General features: G+C 36.9%; 1 protein-coding gene across 5 annotated transcripts in view; it reads left to right on the top strand.

Annotated features, from left to right (window-relative positions):
• Nucleotides 1-18,291, top strand: part of LOC109063762 (sodium leak channel non-selective protein-like) — an 80,104-nt gene that overhangs the window by 45,725 nt on the left and 16,088 nt on the right. For all 5 annotated transcript variants that reach the window (XM_042731401.1, XM_042731400.1, XM_042731398.1 and 2 more), the window contains 10 exons: nt 10,726-10,862; nt 11,118-11,259; nt 11,557-11,630; nt 15,192-15,293; nt 15,428-15,497; nt 15,607-15,698; nt 16,122-16,244; nt 16,417-16,473; nt 17,272-17,392; nt 17,996-18,127. In XM_042731401.1, coding sequence (XP_042587335.1) covers nt 10,726-10,862; nt 11,118-11,259; nt 11,557-11,630; nt 15,192-15,293; nt 15,428-15,497; nt 15,607-15,698; nt 16,122-16,244; nt 16,417-16,473; nt 17,272-17,392; nt 17,996-18,127 — 1,050 coding nt within the window. The remainder of the gene's footprint in view (nt 1-10,725; nt 10,863-11,117; nt 11,260-11,556; nt 11,631-15,191; nt 15,294-15,427; nt 15,498-15,606; nt 15,699-16,121; nt 16,245-16,416; nt 16,474-17,271; nt 17,393-17,995; nt 18,128-18,291) is intronic.

Below are 18,291 nucleotides of genomic sequence, written 5' to 3'. Positions count from 1 at the left end.
AAATATGTCTCTATTTGACTAAAATGCTGCACATTAATGTAATTCTTAACTCTGCAGACACTGGTTGAAAAGCATTTGTTTCAGTGTAGTGACGCACATTTGCAAATTTTTCAAATCGTGTACACGTTAATGAATTGCACTGGGCCTTGTTCGTTGGTAGTTGTGTGTGTGTGTGTGATGTGAAATGCTGTAAACTGCGAAAATGAAGTCTCAAAATACAAATGAAGTGAACAAGATCAACTGGAACTTAGACGTCAATTAATGCACGTGTGTTACCTGATCCACATATGAATGGATTCCTTTTTGCATGAGCAATTTATGATATATTAATGCAGAAAAGAACATTTTTATTTGCAAACATGTCTGTATTTGTACAAATCGCTGCACAATAATTTAATCCCGAATCAAATTGAAAGGCATTTGTTTGTGGTTAGTAAGATACCTATATAAAATTTATGCAGAACATGGATAATTTTCCGTGCTTCTATTAATAATTTTGAGTCTAATTTCATCCCCTAATTTACTGCCACCTACTGGCAGTTTTGATTTCTTATTTAGAGTATAATTTTGTAAAATAATAATAATAATAATAATAGTAATTTCATATTTGCATATGAATAAAAAAATCTGAAAATAAAATGTAAAAAACATATGAATAAAAAACTAAAACCCCTATTCCAGAGAAGTTGGGACATTTTGTAAAATGTAATAAAATCAAGAATCTGTGATTTGTTCTGTCTATTTAACTTATTTAATTGACAAAAGTACAAAGAAAAGATTTCCAAAGCTTTCACTGACCAACGTAAATGTATTTTGTAAATATGAACAAATTTCGTTTTTGCTGGCTGCAACACACTACAAAAAAGTTGGGACAGAGGCAAAATAAAATTGAAAAGGTTATAGAATATCCACCTAAAACTGTTTTGAAAGAGTTCACAGTAAGCAGGTGAATTGGTAATAGGTCAGGGTATCATGTTTAGGTGTAAAAGGAGCATCTCAGTCTTTCCAAGCAAAGCTGGATCATGGCTCATCACTTTGTGCCAAATTTCATGAGAGAAGTGTGAAACAAATCAAAAATCACATTTCGCAATGCAAAATTGCAAAGAATTTAGGTCTTTCACCAAGTACCCTACATAATATAGTGAAAAGATTCAGGGAATCCATAGAAATTACAGTACATGTAGCACAAGGCAGGAAACCTCAGTTGAATGTGCTTGACCTTTGAGCCCTCACATGGCATAGCATAAGAAACCATCATGCTGCAGTATTAAATATAGCCACATGGGCTCAGGAGTAATTCAGAAAACCACTTTGATTTACCACAGTCAGCTGCTGCATCAAGAAATGCAACTTGAATATCCATTACTCTAGAAGAAAGCTATACATCAATTCTATGCAGCGATGCTGCCGGGTTCTCTGGCAGTGTGGAAAAGCCTTAAAGCTACTTTTTGTAATGACTATTTGATGTTTTTCTCATTTGACAAAATAATGGCTTTAAATTATCTTTTGTGGGTAATTTCCAATGAAATTGATTGAAGATGAAAATTACATATTTTCATCGGTTGACAGCCCTAGAAAACATGTATTGATATTTGGTGAATTGCAAAGATTCAGAGGTGTAAAAGTGGCTAGTGGAATTTCATGTGTTGAAAGAAAAGTCTAGCTGTCATGACCTGAATAAACCGGTCTCCCTCTCTGACCGCTGTTTGTGCCATGTCTCCTGATGCAGTCTGTTCATTCGGCCGGTCATGAGCCATTTCCCTCTCTCATGGCAGAGATTGACGGTTGTTAGCGGCTTGAGAAATCATTAGTTTCCTCCGGTTAAATGGCAGTGAGAAGTGTCTAAAGCTGATAGGGGAAATGTTTATCTTTTTATTGACAGAAATCAAATGGAGGACTTTTCCTCAGGGAAGGAGGGGGAGGATCTGGAAGTGGGACCTTGGTTGACTGAGGTCCCTGAACGCTTCCAAAAGCTACAGACTTCACACTTCAAATCAAAACCTTCTAGCATGTCAAACTTGTATTTAATAGATCTACAACAATATAGTATACAGCAGTACTTTCTGACAATAAAACTCAGTAGATTTTTACATTGCTTTATGACAGTGTGAGTGGTCTATTGCACTTCAAATGTCACCACCACAATTTTTCCAAAACTCCTAACCCTAAGCATGAGCTATAGTACAATACTGTAACAAGCAACACTAATTAGATACACTCACCATGAGTCATATTCCGGAGTAGAAGCATCCATTCATGAATACTTTTTCTACAAAGCAATGCTGCTGTTATCAGGAGGCAGTGTTCAGGTTGTGTTTAACAGTTTCCTATAGGTAGAAGCTGTTCTGTAGTGGGTTGTATTAAATGTTTTCTTTGACAACATTAAAAAACTATCTAAAGACTGAACTTAAGAAAAGGTCACATTGTCAACTACTGTATATGTGCTTGGTGTCAAATGTTCTTTTGGGTCTAACCACACTGCCATCTAGTGCCTACAGCTCCCACTCCATATTATACTAGGTTTCCGGGTAAATCTCACAAAGGATCATTTCAGTCAGATCATATTTCTTGCCAAAATAATATTTTGCCTATTTTTTTTTTCATTGTATTTTTTAACATTAAATTCAATTTAGCAAATAATGGAATTACATATGTCACTGTTTAATAATACTTAATATACTAATAATGTTTTAAATATTTAAATGATATATACAGACTTTTTGTTAAATAAATCAGAATTGGCTTGTATGGTTGTCTTTAATTGGCATGAAAATAATGTGATGAATTTTAATGGTCCTAAAAATAGACTTGGTATGACCTAGATAGATTCTTAACAGGTTTTTTCACTCTTCTAGCAGAAATGTTTTACCATGTGACTCATGTTTTAGCCTGACTGTCTGGCTGTTTGGAGTCAAAGTGTGTAAGAAAGAAACTCCAGAGTTCCAGTCCAGCCAAACTCAGTTTTGTGGTATACAGCCAAGTCTAGTAACAGACAAAAAAGTTGGCTATGATATTATTGCTGCGAATGAAACAAAGATAAATTGCAGGAATTTTGAAATTCAGTGTTATTTTCTTTTCTGAGAGTTGCTTCCAGCAGCTGAAGCATCCAATGTGTTCTTTTCACATGAGACAATATCATCTCCTGCAATTTTTTGTTCATTTTTCGTTTTGTTTTCTGTTAATTTCCCATCTCTTGCAGTCATCTGCACAAAGCACATCTGGTCCTGCTCAGAAATTCCAAAACTAAATCGCAGTGGGGCTCAGATGTACAAACACACACACATTTGTATATTATCACACCCAGTCTAAAAAGTGTGGTGTCAACAATTTGTCACACACAAACACACATGCTGGTCCCCTCTGGCTGTGATAGACGTGAAAGGACCCTTGGTAACAGGCCTGTCCATCAAATGTGGCATCCAGTGCTCCATCCTCTGATCTAACAGTCACACCCATACATCCCCACCCTCGCTGCAGCACCTGATCCAGATGTCTGCTGCCCCAGACAATGTGTGTGTGTTCCAGCTTTCACCCAGACCTATTTTCATCCTTTTTGCAGCCCCACTTGTTATGATAGGGTTTCAACATGAAATCAAAAACTTATTTACTTTGAAACTTTCCTGATCTTATTTTGCACAATTCATCAGTTTGCGTTATTCCAAAAAAGAAAAAAAAAATTTTTTCACCTGTGCTGACCAGAATTTAATCATATTATTTCAACACACTTTCATGACATTTCATGGGGGTTTTACAGTTTCATGAGAATTTGTACAATCATACTGTATATATGTTTTTGTTCTGCTCATGTCCAACTGTATAGATTTAGGTGAAGACATTAAAAATAACCTAGAAATCATATTGAAGGGGTGGTTAATTGAAATTGGCAACTTACAAGTTCTTATGAGTTTGTGTTGCATATTGTGATTTATTTATGTTTCATGTAAATGCATTAACCTGATTGGTTTAACATATTTACCAAAAATCAGAATAAGACAGGTGACACATGCCTGCATTAATCAGAATTCATTGTTATGTACAGTATTATGTCATTAACAGTTATAACAATATACTATATATAACAGGCACATAATAACATATAACACATAGTGTGTGTGTGTGTGTGTGTGTTTATGTATGTATATGGCATGATAATACTAAATATAAATCTTCATTATTTCCAAAAAAGAATAGCTGGATTTTCTGAATTTATTATTTGCAACAATATTACCAGGTACTTGGGAATATTTAATTTGCCATGCAACGTGCACACAAGAGCTTTTTGAGGAACATCAAACGTTTTGCCTTCCCATGCTGTGCCACTCTTGTCATGCTAAGTATTCAGCCAGTCAGCCTCTCAGGTGGCAAAGGTGTGCCTCTGAGAGGTCTGGGAGTTTATAGCCTATGCAGCACCATGCCTCATTAGATACTAAATGAGAAGGAGAGAATGACCCCTCTACCCCTGGGCTGCTTATGGAGGTTCACCAAGTCTGGTGCAGAGTAGAGCGGCACGCATAATGTATGTTTATCAGGCATGCTAGAACTAAATCAGCAGCCTAACTGAAATGGAACCTTAAAAGGTGACTTATTTGGAATGTTCTACTTAGGGATAATATACACAGAATGCACTCTAATAGTCTGGAGCAGGGGTCTCCACTGCTGTTTTAAACATTTATCTTCTTTTAACTTAACAGTGTCTAAAAAATACAGAATTTTTATGTACATACCCATACATAGATATTTACATATTTAGTGCAGTCATCCTGCACTAGACCATTTGCTCATATTCATGTCATTCCATTTAATAAATGTCAATGGGTTCCAATGTTGTTTTGGGCCCCATTGACTTTCATTGTATGGACAAAATTAATTAATTCATTAATTTATGTTCATTCAAAACATCTTATTTTGTGTTCCACAGAAGAAAATCGAGTTCATACAGGTTTGAAATGACATGCGAATGAATGCACGATGACAGTATTTACAGTTTTATGTGTACGATCTCTTTTATTGCTGCTATATTCTTGCCAGTTTCAGACTGTAGACTTTTGAGCCTGACATGTCAAATATTCTGGTCCTTTTTAAAACCGATATGCGATTATGTCTGCTGACGCCGTCTCTGAAGGTCACACTCACAAACACACACCGTTAGACATTATTACCTGTGTTTACATTAGCTCTCCACTGTTTTATGGTGACCTAACTGGAGCATAAATGTGTCTAATGGCCTGTAGAGTAAATTTGTGGGACGGTGACATACAGATTTGTAGACCCACCAATCATTCATGACGCTGGGAGCACAGCGCACTATTATAGGCTCCTTTGTGAATGTGCCACAGACCACGCAGCAATTGGTCAAAAACCTGGACCCTTGTCTACTTGAAAGGTAGAGGACTTGGAGAATAGCCTAGTATGGTTCACCTGAGCCTGAAATTGGAAGAATGTGTGAATAGGAGTGAGTGGTTCAGCCTAATGTGTCCCAAGGCCAACACATTCATTTCAGATGCATGGCTCCCACATCTGTGATTTATGGAAAATGCTACATATGATTCATCATTATGAAGAGCTATGGCCATATGCCATTTTTACAAAAAATATGCATTACACTCAGACCTTCCACAAGCCATCAGGGGGAAAAAACATTACAGTACAGCTAGCTACAGTCAGTCATGTAGAGATGCAAATCAGCATGATGTGTTGCACTGTATGCAAAGTATGTGTATCATTTTGCCTATTTGCTATTGATCTGTTTATTGATCAGGGTGGATTTCACTTTCTAGCTGTGCTGATTGAATTTGGCTTTCCCTTCCTCTTCAGCACTCCATCACATGTACTTATTACCTCTACTTACCATCTCGAAAATGAAAATGAAAATTCTGCCATCATTTACTCACCCTCACATCGATTCAAACTGGTATGGCTTTCTTTTTTCTGTGGAACACAAATAAGATATTTTTTAAATAATAATCTCACTGATCTTTCCATTCATAGGGTTACAGTAGTATTATTTATATACTATTTTGCATTTTATTTTTATTTATTTTATTTCAGTTAAAGTGCCCCATTATGGATTTTTGAAAATTACCTTTTATTGCAGTGTTACACAGCTCTAAGTGAATGAAAGCATCCTGCAAAGTTTTAAATCTGAAAGTGCACCATGTATAAAATTATTGTCTCTCGAAAGAAAGAGTTGACTGAATCATTGAAACGAGTCGTTTTTAAAACAAATCCCAAGCCGTTTCATGTTGACATCAAGCATTAGCATTTTGCCTTCCCACTTGCTGGTCTTTTCACATTGGTCTGAATGAAAATGCAAATTCAGTCTTTGCCACTAGATGCAGCTTTTGGATCGGTAAAAATTGCTGTTTCCCAAGTAACGCTGTACACAAAGCAGCACTGCGCTCACAAACGCTGCTTTATCAGGCATTACAGGCATGTTGAAATGAAAATGACCAATCACCACAGATTAGCATCGCACAAAGGAGGGGTTTGAAAAATTAATCGTTGAGCAAGTAAGGTAGAAATAAATGCATATTATAAGACAATGAAAGTGTTTTTTGACCTTGCATGCAAGTCAACAAGTTGTTGGGGACTCCCAAAATCAAAATATGAACCTTTCATTACCCATAATAGGGGCGCTTTAACATTTAAGTTTTCGTTCACACTTGTATGCGATTAAGAGATTGCCACTGAAGTTATGTATTCTTTTCACCGTTATTAAAAGTCATACAGGTTTGGAAAAACACGAGGGTCAGTAAATACTGAAACCATCTTTATTTTTGGGTAAAAATTTGCTTTAAAATATCAGTTACCTAAAAATGTCTTCAAATTTTGAATCTATTGTGATTAATTGTACAAACACTTGTTTTAGCTACCAGATTGGAATAAACAGGGGGGCTGATGTGTGGCATTGCAAAGCTGGGAGGATTCTTCACATTACATATTTATACTAGAGGGATGCAAATTATGTTGGTATTAGTTAGGAGTGCCTGTTCTCTCTGCAGTGCTCCGTGTCGTGTGTCTCTCTGTGAGAGCTAATCAGAGGCTGTTGCCAAGTAAAGAGCAGAGTTGAAGCCACCACGCAGAGTGTAGAGCTATTGATTGGAGCCTTGGGGACCTGTAAGGTTTCAAACACACACTCTTTTACAATAAAGTTGCCCTAAAACAAATGTAGACAATTTTTTTTCTGAATAGGAGACAGGGAAATCCAACTTTGCTTCAGTCCAGACTGTTTTTATGTTTTCCAGCAAGAAGAAAAGCAAATGGTTGGTTTCCCTATGTACTTTTACTCAGTTAAGTACTATTCTGTATCCAGCTTCTGCAATAAATGCAATAATGCTGAGGTAACCCCCATACACTGCATTTAGGGGTGTTTAAGGTCCAACAGTTCTGGTCAGGTGTTTTTTTAGAATGGAGAAATTGTTCTCCTGCCCTCTGCAGTTTAGGACCTAAGATCTGCCTACTGGGCCTAACACAGGACCACCCTCATGGCAATAAAGGTACTCAGCACTTGCAAATATTGCTACACTGTGCTCGCAAATGTATTTTGTTGCAATGGATAACAGCCATAACCCCTTCGGTGGCCCGGTAGATAAGTATCGCTAAGGGACTTATCCCTAACGAAGCCTACTCAGCATTAAGAGATAAACCCTTTCAGTTTCATAGGATCTGGGACCCCTTTCTTAAATATCTAGGTGTAGAGGCGGAACATATGTTATCACTGGGAATTAAAAATTTAGCGTGGAAGCGATAAAGGTGAAGTTGTGTGTCCCCTCCCGTTTTTATTAATATATATTAGTGGTAGACCGATATTGTTTTTTTGACAGCCTATGCCGATATCTTGGAAAGCAGGGGGGGGGGGGGGGGGGGGTGCTATATAAAGCCGATATATATATATATTTTTATTGTTATTATTAATATTTAAGAAATTTGAAATAATTTGACAATGGATTAAAAAATTTGTAAAATAAACCTACTTATACTTTAGATGACAAAGTATTTTTCACAAATAAATAAATAAATATTTAATAAAAAAAATATAATTAAAAAGGAAGTAAATACTGTAACCAACAGGGCACTCAGTATTCTAGGAAGTTTTTGTGCAGTGGGAATCATATTTTTCAAATAAAGCCGGGGTAACACTGATTTTACATACAGCACACAGTGAAAATGATATGAATATGACAGTGGGCAAATGCATAAAGCACAGCATAATTTGAAATCACGAGTTTAAAGTTTATAGCATTCAATTCACACTGACCTACCGTCACACAGAGAACACGTGGTCATGCTGGATAAAAAATACACACTTCACAAGATCTCACAGCTGGATTCGACTAAGTTTTCAATGTTTTTGAAATTAACCTATTCATCAGTCATTCAAAGATTTGTTTAAATTATATAAATGCATATTTGCTTAATGCTGACAGCAAACGAGAAAGTATTATAATGTTTGCCTTTCTATTACTAATAATATAAAAGCAATCGTAATAATACTTTCTGTAAACATTAATTCCTTTGTTTAACCGTTCTATCTGATTATTAGACAGACTTCTATCTGTATTAGACAGAACTGTTAACAACGACAGTAAACAAGAGGGAGAATGAGCACTGTGTGCTCAGGCGCTGCTGCCGTTCTCGGCGACGTCAAAATAAAAGTCTGGCGCGCCGTCAAAATAAAAGTACCGCCTCGAACACATCGGCCAAGCAGAAAAACTTATTGGCCGATGCCGATATATGAAAAATGACAAATATCGGCCGATATATCGGCCTTGGCGATATATCGGCAAATAAGTTTTTCAGCTTGGCCGGTGTGGTCTTCTGCTGCTGTATCCCATCTGCTTCAGGGTTCGACGTGTTGTGCATTCAGAGATGGTATTCTGCATACCTTAGTTGTAACAAGTGGTTTTTTGAATTACTGTTTCCTTTCTATCATCTCTAACCAGCCTGCCCATTCTCCTCTGACCTCTGACATCAACAAGGCATTTTTGTCCACACATCTGCCGCTCCCTGAATATTTTCTCTTTTTCGGACCATTCTCTGTAAAACCCTAGAGATGGTTGTGCGTGAAAATCCCAGTAGATCAGAATTAATGAGAAAAATCATGAGTCATAATACAATAATATAATGCAATGACATTATTTGCATTTCTATTTTTTGACGGTTCCTCTTGGATACTCTTGCCAAATGCTTTTCATTTCCTGAAGGGTCCAGGTCAGCTGTTTATTTCCAATGGTAAACTATCATCAAAGAACCTAATGTTGATGGTTCTTCTAAGCAGGAATGCATTATATATTTATCTACAGGTGTCCAGACGCACGCTTCCAGCAAAAGGATTCCAATATTATTTTTTAAATATGTAATTAAATTAGTTGCTCTCCGTTATTTTTGATAGAAAGTCATTTCTGAATACATATTTCAGTTTTGCTTTGCTTTCCTAATACACATTGTGTTGAATTACATTATATTTCAGCTGTGGTAGATAGCGAACCAATAAGTGTTTGCGAGAAAATAAAATACAACTAACCATATAATCACGTGTAGAAGGAGGATAGCAAAATAAATAGGCATATAAAGAACACTTCCCATATCCCATATCTTTCATTGTCTGATTGTCTGATCTTACAATGGCATTTATCTATATATCTATCTATGGTATTTTGACAAAAAATTATGACACTACGTAGAAGCTAGACAAATTAGAAAGATTCCAAGATTACATTTTTGAAACCATGAACAAATCTACACTATTTACTGTGAATATATACTAAATTAAATATGGGTTCACTTGAAATAAGAATAAACATGGTTTGTGCCAATCGCTGTTTTGTGTCTAATAAATAAATAATACATTTAAATATTGAGTTATACTGTTGGGTTTCCATTTGATGTCAGTGTAAAATGTGGATCCTGAAGCAAAAGAAGTTGTAATGGCCAGTGTTGTAATGGATGGATAACTGCATTGAGACTGTGCACTGCTGCCATCTGTGGACAACCTAGCAGAACAGCATTCTGTTAACATAACATTTTGCTTTTAAATCCTGCCAAACGAACATCTTGTTCTCCAAAATTGTTTTAAATAATTAAATGTTTAAATAATGTTAAGAATTAAATAAGAATTTAAGATTTAAATTAGTTAGAAATTAGGGTTATTGTTTTAGTAAATCAAACTGTAATTACATGTTTTTGTTTTTAAAACTGTAGGGAATTGAGTGAATTTCTTTTAATGTGCATTCTTATGCATGTTTAGAAAATTTGAAACAATCTGTCATCTCAGTTTGATCTTATTCACTTTAATTATGCATCTCTTCTGACAGGAGAATGAAAAGTGATCCTCTAGCGTGCTCTAGCCTAATCATCTGAGGCCTTTATGTTGCTTGATAGACATGAAGAAAGATAAAAGGTTATGGCACATAAAGTCAGTTAAGCCTCAGAGGGCCACATTAATTCAGAGCAGTGCACCATACAAACTAACCCCTTCCTCTCTCACCACCAGAAGTGAGGAACTGAATATAAAATTCACCATCTTTGCATTCTACTTGAAGACCCGCTGAGTTTTCAAAAGGGGCAGTCAGAAGTAGAGATGGACAACTTATGTCAATTTTGGACTGTCCACCAAATGTTTTGAGGGCTACGTGTGAAAACACAATGTGGCCCCATCAGAGTCTCTCAGTTCAGTCACAGAATGTGACATTTGTTTCAAGTGAGTCTTCTGGCTTCTCTCCACAGCTGAAACAGAGCGAAGCCAATGCTGATACGAAAGAGAAACTTCCTTTGCGATTACGGATCTTTGAGAAGTTCCCCAATCGACCACAGATGGTGAAAATCTCCAAGCTGCCATCAGATTTCACTGTGCCCAGAATAAGGTACTGTGTGCACTGAATGATACCTCAAATCTTGTGAATTGTTGAAGATAGAGAGAGAAAAAAAAACTTACATTAAGTAGGCTTCCAAACCATACAGTATATATGAGACAGGGTGTCATTTGACTCTCTTGGTGGTGGCTTTTACTTACTTATTCCTCTACACTGCATGCCTCCTACTTCCTCCTCAAGAATCCTCTGAAAGCGTGAAGTCCCTTGTGTGGTGTGTGTGACTGTTTGGTTATGCGTGTGCCGCAGGGAGAGCTTCATGAAGCAGTTCATCGACCGACAGCAGCAGGACCCCAGCTGTCTGTTCCGTCGCCTTCCCTCAGCCTCATCCTCATCCTGTGACCATTCCAAGAGGTCTGCCATTGAGGATAATAAATACATAGATCAGAAGGTACCACACTCCGTAACTCCCATGGTCTGCCCCCTATATACACACAGGGACTGAACAATACATTCATGAGTGTTCTGAAAGGAACAGATCTATTTCCCATGCAACAAGACTTAAATAACCAGCAGTTACATATCTACATTTCGTTGATTACATTTGGATGTTTTTGTTTGCTGATATCAAATTCAGCTTTACCCATATAATAATGGCTGTTTGCAAATACATCCATCTGAATTGTGCTGTGTATTGATCTGTGTCTCCTGTGTGCATCTTACTGTCTAAACTGTTTTTTCTTGCTAGCTCCGAAAGTCAGTATTTAGCATCCGGGCCCGTAACCTCATGGAAAAGGAAACCACTGTCAATAAAATTTTGCGGTGAGCTTGTGATCTTCTCCCAGCATTTCTAAAATCAATTTATTACATATAAGCTTTATTTATTTTATTTTATTTTCTATTATTTTTTATAAAAAAAAAAACATTCAATGACTGTGACTGATATTTTGCTTATAGTATGCACATCCTAGCAAGGCTACAGATTTATTACCATATAGTCATTTAAAAAAATCAATGCTAATCAATTTTTCATTAGAGCAAACATATTCATTGTCATAACTTTCTGACATTTTTATATTCATATAACTGAATTCAGTGTGTTATTGAATGAGACAGATTTTTCCATCAGCCTGAAATTTTCCAATTAATTTATATTAGGATATTTGCTAACAATTTACTTAAAGCCTTTATGTATAACATTATAAAAGTAGTTTTAATGCATTAGTTATGCTCTGTAATGCGCCTTATAATCCATTGTACAATCCCATGAATAATTGTAACCACAGTTAATACATTATAACACTTATCAGTTAACTGTTACACTATGCTTTTTAAATTCAGTTATAATTATTTACAAACAGGATAATGTATTACAACGCAAATTATGAAAAATTATAATGCATTATACCCTTTAATAACCCTTTATAATGTATTATACATAAAGGCTTTATTGTAAAGGGTTACCAGATATTTATTCATACTACAGATATGTGATGGGCCAGCAGGAGTAGTAATAGAGCTTTGCTTTGTTCTCTGGCAGCTTTGGGCAAAAACGCATTAGCTGTGTCTGAAATCGCTCACTCGTTCACTCATTCACTAATACCTATATAGTGTGTGGCAGTTGAGTGGACTATATCAGAAAGGAGTGAAAGAAATAAGTGAATGGATTCGGACGGTGACGTACACTGTGCGTGAGACTTGGAGCTGTTGCAAAAACATTTTCGTCACATATGTACTTTTATATTAAGGAGCGAACAGATTAGTTGGTGTTGTATTCGTGATTTATTGTTTGTAATTATACATATCTCCGCGTCAGCTATGTGGTTTCATTGATGGTATATTATTTATTTGTTTTGTAATGCTTTTATGTTCATAATCATACTATTAAAATACTGAGAACAAAAAATAAACATACATTAACACATATTTATTATTTTTAGTATCCTGAAACTCTCCCGAGCAGCGTTTTGAGCTCAGATAAGATAACGTTAATGGTCGTAGAGCACCCACGGGTGACCGTTAATTTCAAATCAGAACGAATACGCTACCTACAGGTGATTAACAAACATTTTTAAACTATCCACCAAATTGTCATCATTTTTGTAAGTTAACAACGATGTGCCACCTCAGTAAATTAGTAAAATATTAAACTGAGTTATCGCCTACATAACATATTTTAATATAAATAATGTATGAAATAAATGTTAAAGCAGAAATAAAGATGTAAACGCCATCTCTCATTCAAACTCACTCGCTCCCGCTCTCTCTTCCAGCTCGTCGCTACTCTGCATTGGATTGTGGGAAATAGTACTTCAGCGAGTGTACATTGGTTGTACACTCGAAATCAGAATGCATTGTGCGTAAAAAGTAGTGAATGAAATAGGAAATGAAGTAGTTCATTCAGAATTCGGACAGCACTTCAAAATGGCTGACACCCAATATAGTGACTATATAGTGGATAGGGAGTGGTTTCGGACACAGCTATTAATTCCTATGCAGGATGAATATGTTTTGATTTCGATCCTCCATCCTCCATTTCGATCCTCCATTTCCACGATTCCACGATCCAGCCAGCCCAGCAGTCAGAGCAGATAATGGCATCTCCATATCAATATAACTATTAGTGGGTCACCTGTGAGCATGAATGAACAAATTAATATTTAAAAATCTGGCAGCGATGTAGCCCCATATTCCCACACTTTGCTTCAACCGCTCTCCTCTCAGTCGTTAAGTTTCAGATCACGTTGATGCCGTCCCCACCTCCCTTGTGTTATATATACACACACACTCATACACCTCACCTTGTCCACCCCTCCTCCTCTTGCTAAGCAGACAGACTGCACATCAGTAGCCATCCCACGTCGTCTGTGCCGTCTGGGGCATTCAGTCTGTCTGCATACACACATCGGCACACACACATCCCTCATCAGCCAGGCACTCATCACTCTGAGTGGCCATAAATAAGGGCGACGTGTTCTCTTGAAGCTGAAATTGTCATTAGCTGTGTTCTGGTACATGACTCTGCAATTAATGGACAATAGAGAGGCGGTGGTGAGCAGACGGCTTTTCAAAGCATACGTAGATCAGCACTGATTTAGAGCATAAACAGCCAATGGGATCACAGCGGCGGAACAATCTCCCACTACCAATTATAGCAACAGCCTCACCAGTTACATTTCATCTCCAGACATAGCTTTGAAAGATTCGCCTTTAATAAACTGTCAGAAAGCACCACAAGGGGCTTCTTGACTATTCCTTCTTACAGATCTCTTGTTCTTTTAAACAGTGTTGCATTTATTTATTTATTTTTGGTTTTGGTTTTATACAAAGACTCGTTCTGCATGTTTTGTTACCTGTTCAAGCAGTTGTCACAAACACAATATATGGTTCATCTTCAAAAAACAATGCCGTCTGTGTGAGAAAAATGCCGGTAAATTACCTCTGCTGGACATACAGTAAAGTCAGACCTCAAGCCGAAAGTAACTTGTACTATACTATGTACTGTATAGTGGTTTTATTTCAGTTTAAATAGATTTGTTTCTGCATTTCATGAAACTGAAATGTAATGTGATGAATGAGTAGAAATTTGATATTCCAACCAATTACATTTAAAGATAAAATTATGGTTTATTTAATTCAGTTCATTATGTGCACTAAACATTAAACTTTATAGCATGATTAAAATGTAAATTTAAAGAGTTAAGTCAACCAAATATTGTGTCTAAATTCAGTATGCTGTTAAATAAATCAGTATTAACTCATGGGAAAACACAAATGGGGTCGCTTGCTGAGAATGTCCCACATGCATACAGAAAGTTACTTCAGTGTAAATGGAGTCAACTGAGTGATTATCATCTACGTTTTGTAATTTTTGGCAGAAGTGTAAGTGGAGCCTAGTAGATATGTAACCTCATATACCAATACTAAATATGCCAAATTTTTCCTAGGAGATTAATTCCCTCCTACTGTTTCATCTTCTCTTCACTGTTAGCCTGAATTTTTAGTGCACCACAGGTCACATTTGACCACTCTGAAAAAAGATTAATTAGTTTCCGTGGGCGCCCCGTTCCTTAGAACTGTTTCCACCTGCACAACACAGTGTTAGCTAATAAGAACCATCTGCTGTGTCGGCTGTACAACAGCGAACATGACAGACAATAGTGGCACAGCTAAAGGGCTGTTCACTGATACTCTTCACACAATCCTATACATTTACAGTATGTATAGTAAAACTTATTTACATTTGTAGTATCCCCAAATATGGACATGCACATTTCCTCATGGATCCAAGTTTTCTCAAAGAATACTACACTGTTTGTGTTGTTTGTTTGATTTTGTTTTTCTATTGACCTAGTTATGGTTTTTCTGTGTTAATTTTTTCAGAGCCTGCACTAGACAACGTATGCTGAGTGGCTCTTTTGAGGGTCAGCCAACAAAAGAGAGATCCATACTCAGTGTCCAGCACCACATCCGCCAAGAACGCCGGTTAGGAAAGCACATTAACATGCTTTCACATACTCATCTATTTAATTTATATAAGGATCAATTGATAGATGTACAGTATAGCCATAAATTGCACTACATTATGTTAGTGCGTTAACCTGCTCTTTTTGGCCCAGGTCCCTGAGACATGGCTCTACCAGCCAGAGAATCAGTAGAGGGAAATCCCTGGAAACACTCACTCAGGATGTGCGTACCCACACACACACACACACACACACTCAGATATCACCAAGTAATAGCTGACAGCACTATCTGTGACTATCTGTGATCTCTGACATGCGTGTGAACTCTTCAGCACTCCAGCACGGTCCGCTACCGTAACGCCCAGCGGGAGGACAGTGAAATCAAGATGATACAAGAGAAAAAGGAGCAGGCTGAAATGAAACGGTATTTATGACACTCCATACACTCTACTTGGCATGCGGTCAGTCGAACAGATCTTATCCCCCAAACAAAACATGCCATGTGGGAGTTATTACACCATATCTTTCTCTTCTACTGTATGCTGATGGTGGCATAGTGCCATTGGTGTATGACAACAAGACATATTGCAGGGAAGCAAAGCTTTTGTTTTAGATTGGCTGTGTTTATTTGCTGTGTTCAGAGGGCAAGGAGGGACTGTAAAAGAGATCAGATCACATTTAAGCTGATTTACAGATACAGTACACTAAAATAACTTGTAAGGTCCCTTCTGTGCATCCTATATCTTTCTATCTTTTCCATACTTTAATAAAAATAATAAAAGCAGTGTTTGCTGAATATGAGATTTTAAAATGATTTATTGTTAAGCCCAGAATGTTTTTTCCCCAGAAAAGTCCAAGAGGAGGAACTCCGTGAAAATCATCCATACTTTGACAAGCCACTCTTCATTGTTGGTAGAGAGCATCGATTCCGAAACTTTTGCAGAATGATTGTGCGGGCCCGTTTCAATGCGTAAGACAAAGCAAATACAAATCCACTGCAGTATATTATTAGTTACAGCAGCATTTTCATACGCCTCAATGAGATGACTAATCCTTTGGTACCATAATCACTGAAAAAATGCCATGTTGTTTCACAAACTATTGTGTGTCTGTATGTGTGTTAATGGGCTTTTTATGAATAGGTCAAAAACGGATCCCAATACAGGCGCAGTGAACAGCACAAAATATCATCAATTATAGTAAGTCCATAAATGTTTAGGGCCTTCGCCCCATGATAGCCTGGTAATATACACAATTCAATATATAAAAAAGGACTGCAGCTTACACAAACATCTTTCTTTTGCAATAAATCGTCATTTAAAATGGATGTAATGTAAATTAAATAATAATATATTATTTAAATTGTAAAATATGAGTAAATTAGGTAACACTTTATTTTACGGTGTCCTTGTTAAAGGTAACATGTACTTACTATTGTAATAATAAATTACGCATAATTACATGCAAGTAACCCTAAGGCAAACCCTAATCATAATCCTAACCCCAACCATATAGTAAGTACATGTAGTTAATTAATATAAGTCAGTACTTAAATATATAATTACACTGTAACAAGGGCACCTTAAAATAAAGTGTAACCGTACATTAATTATAAAATAATGGGAAAATAAAAAAAATGAAGAATTTAGGGGAGAAATGTGCTTAATTGCCATGAAATAATGGTATTTTTCTGAATATTTTTGGGGTTAAATTATGACCTGCACATTTTTTCTTGAGATTCCCAATCTGTTTTGATTCTCGAAATGTAATATGAGAATGGGCTTTGGAAGGTTTTGATCTGTAAGACACGCCAGGGTGGGTTAGTGTGGGATTAGATGGTAACTTTTGGGCTTCATTGTCCTAGCAGGATTTCACCAGTTTCAAAACATCTGCAAAATTAAGACAAAGTTACGTAAGCTCAGACTGAAATGTAGGAAGAATGCACATTTAACCTGCACTAAACCTTGCATGTGTATGTGTCTGTGTGTGTTCTCCAGTGATTTGCTGGGCTTGGTAACCTATCTGGACTGGGTGATGATCGTGGCCACCATTTGCTCATGTATTTCCATGATGTTTGAGTCCCCTTTTACTAGGGTCATGCATGTCCCTACCCTGCAGGTATTCTAAACCCAACTGGTCACCATTCTATCCCACACACACATCCAACTAACTTTTTCACCCTGTAAATGTTCCTCATCTTTTTCCTGAAGGCTGGTCATCATGTCTCGCTTTTGCTGCAGTCCAGCACTTTTGATTGCCACTCTTAACTAGTTTTGCCCTTTTGAGCACATTTGATAATGATCCCCACTGATTTAGTCTACTTTAGAGATCGTTTAAGTTGACTTTGAAAGTGAATGCTTTTAGGGTGCCTCTGTTTCAAAGATCTTGTACTTTCCGAAACAGAAAGTTGGGGCTGATTGACCTGCCACTCTTGAAAGTCTTCTGTCTCTTTTTCTACACCGCTGATTGAAACTCCACTTCAGACAGTCCAGGATGACCTGATCTTTACCTGATAAGGATATTGTCAAGAGCACAGAGAAAGATTTTTATCCTGGCTAGTTTTTGTGTTATGACACTCCCAGTCTCAAAATCTTCTCTATCTTACCAGAAGACAAAGAATTGTTAGAACAAAGCTTGTAAACCTTTAGTTAAGTTTTTATAAAAAGCTGCTTTATGAAAAATTGTATTCTCTTGTACACTAAACCACCCCTTTCCCTGCAGATCGGAGAATACGTGTTCGTCATCTTCATGAGCATTGAGCTGAACCTGAAGATCATGGCAGATGGTCTGTTCTTCACTCCCACTGCAGTCATCCGAGACTTTGGTGGCGTTATGGACATCTTCATCTACTTAGTAAAACTCCATTCTCAGCTCTCCTGTGAAAAACTCACTTTCTGACAGCTTTCTAGCTGATTACTCACTTCTCTAATGAGGCTCTGAAGATTGTGTTTTAATGACCATAAACAGCGTTTTATTTAAATGACCAAGTCACATCAATTTCATCCTGTTTACTCACT

This window comes from Cyprinus carpio, chromosome B9 (assembly GCF_018340385.1).
Source record: "Cyprinus carpio isolate SPL01 chromosome B9, ASM1834038v1, whole genome shotgun sequence".
Lineage (NCBI taxonomy): Eukaryota > Metazoa > Chordata > Actinopteri > Cypriniformes > Cyprinidae > Cyprinus > Cyprinus carpio.
This window is presented reverse-complemented; position numbering and strand designations above follow the sequence as displayed.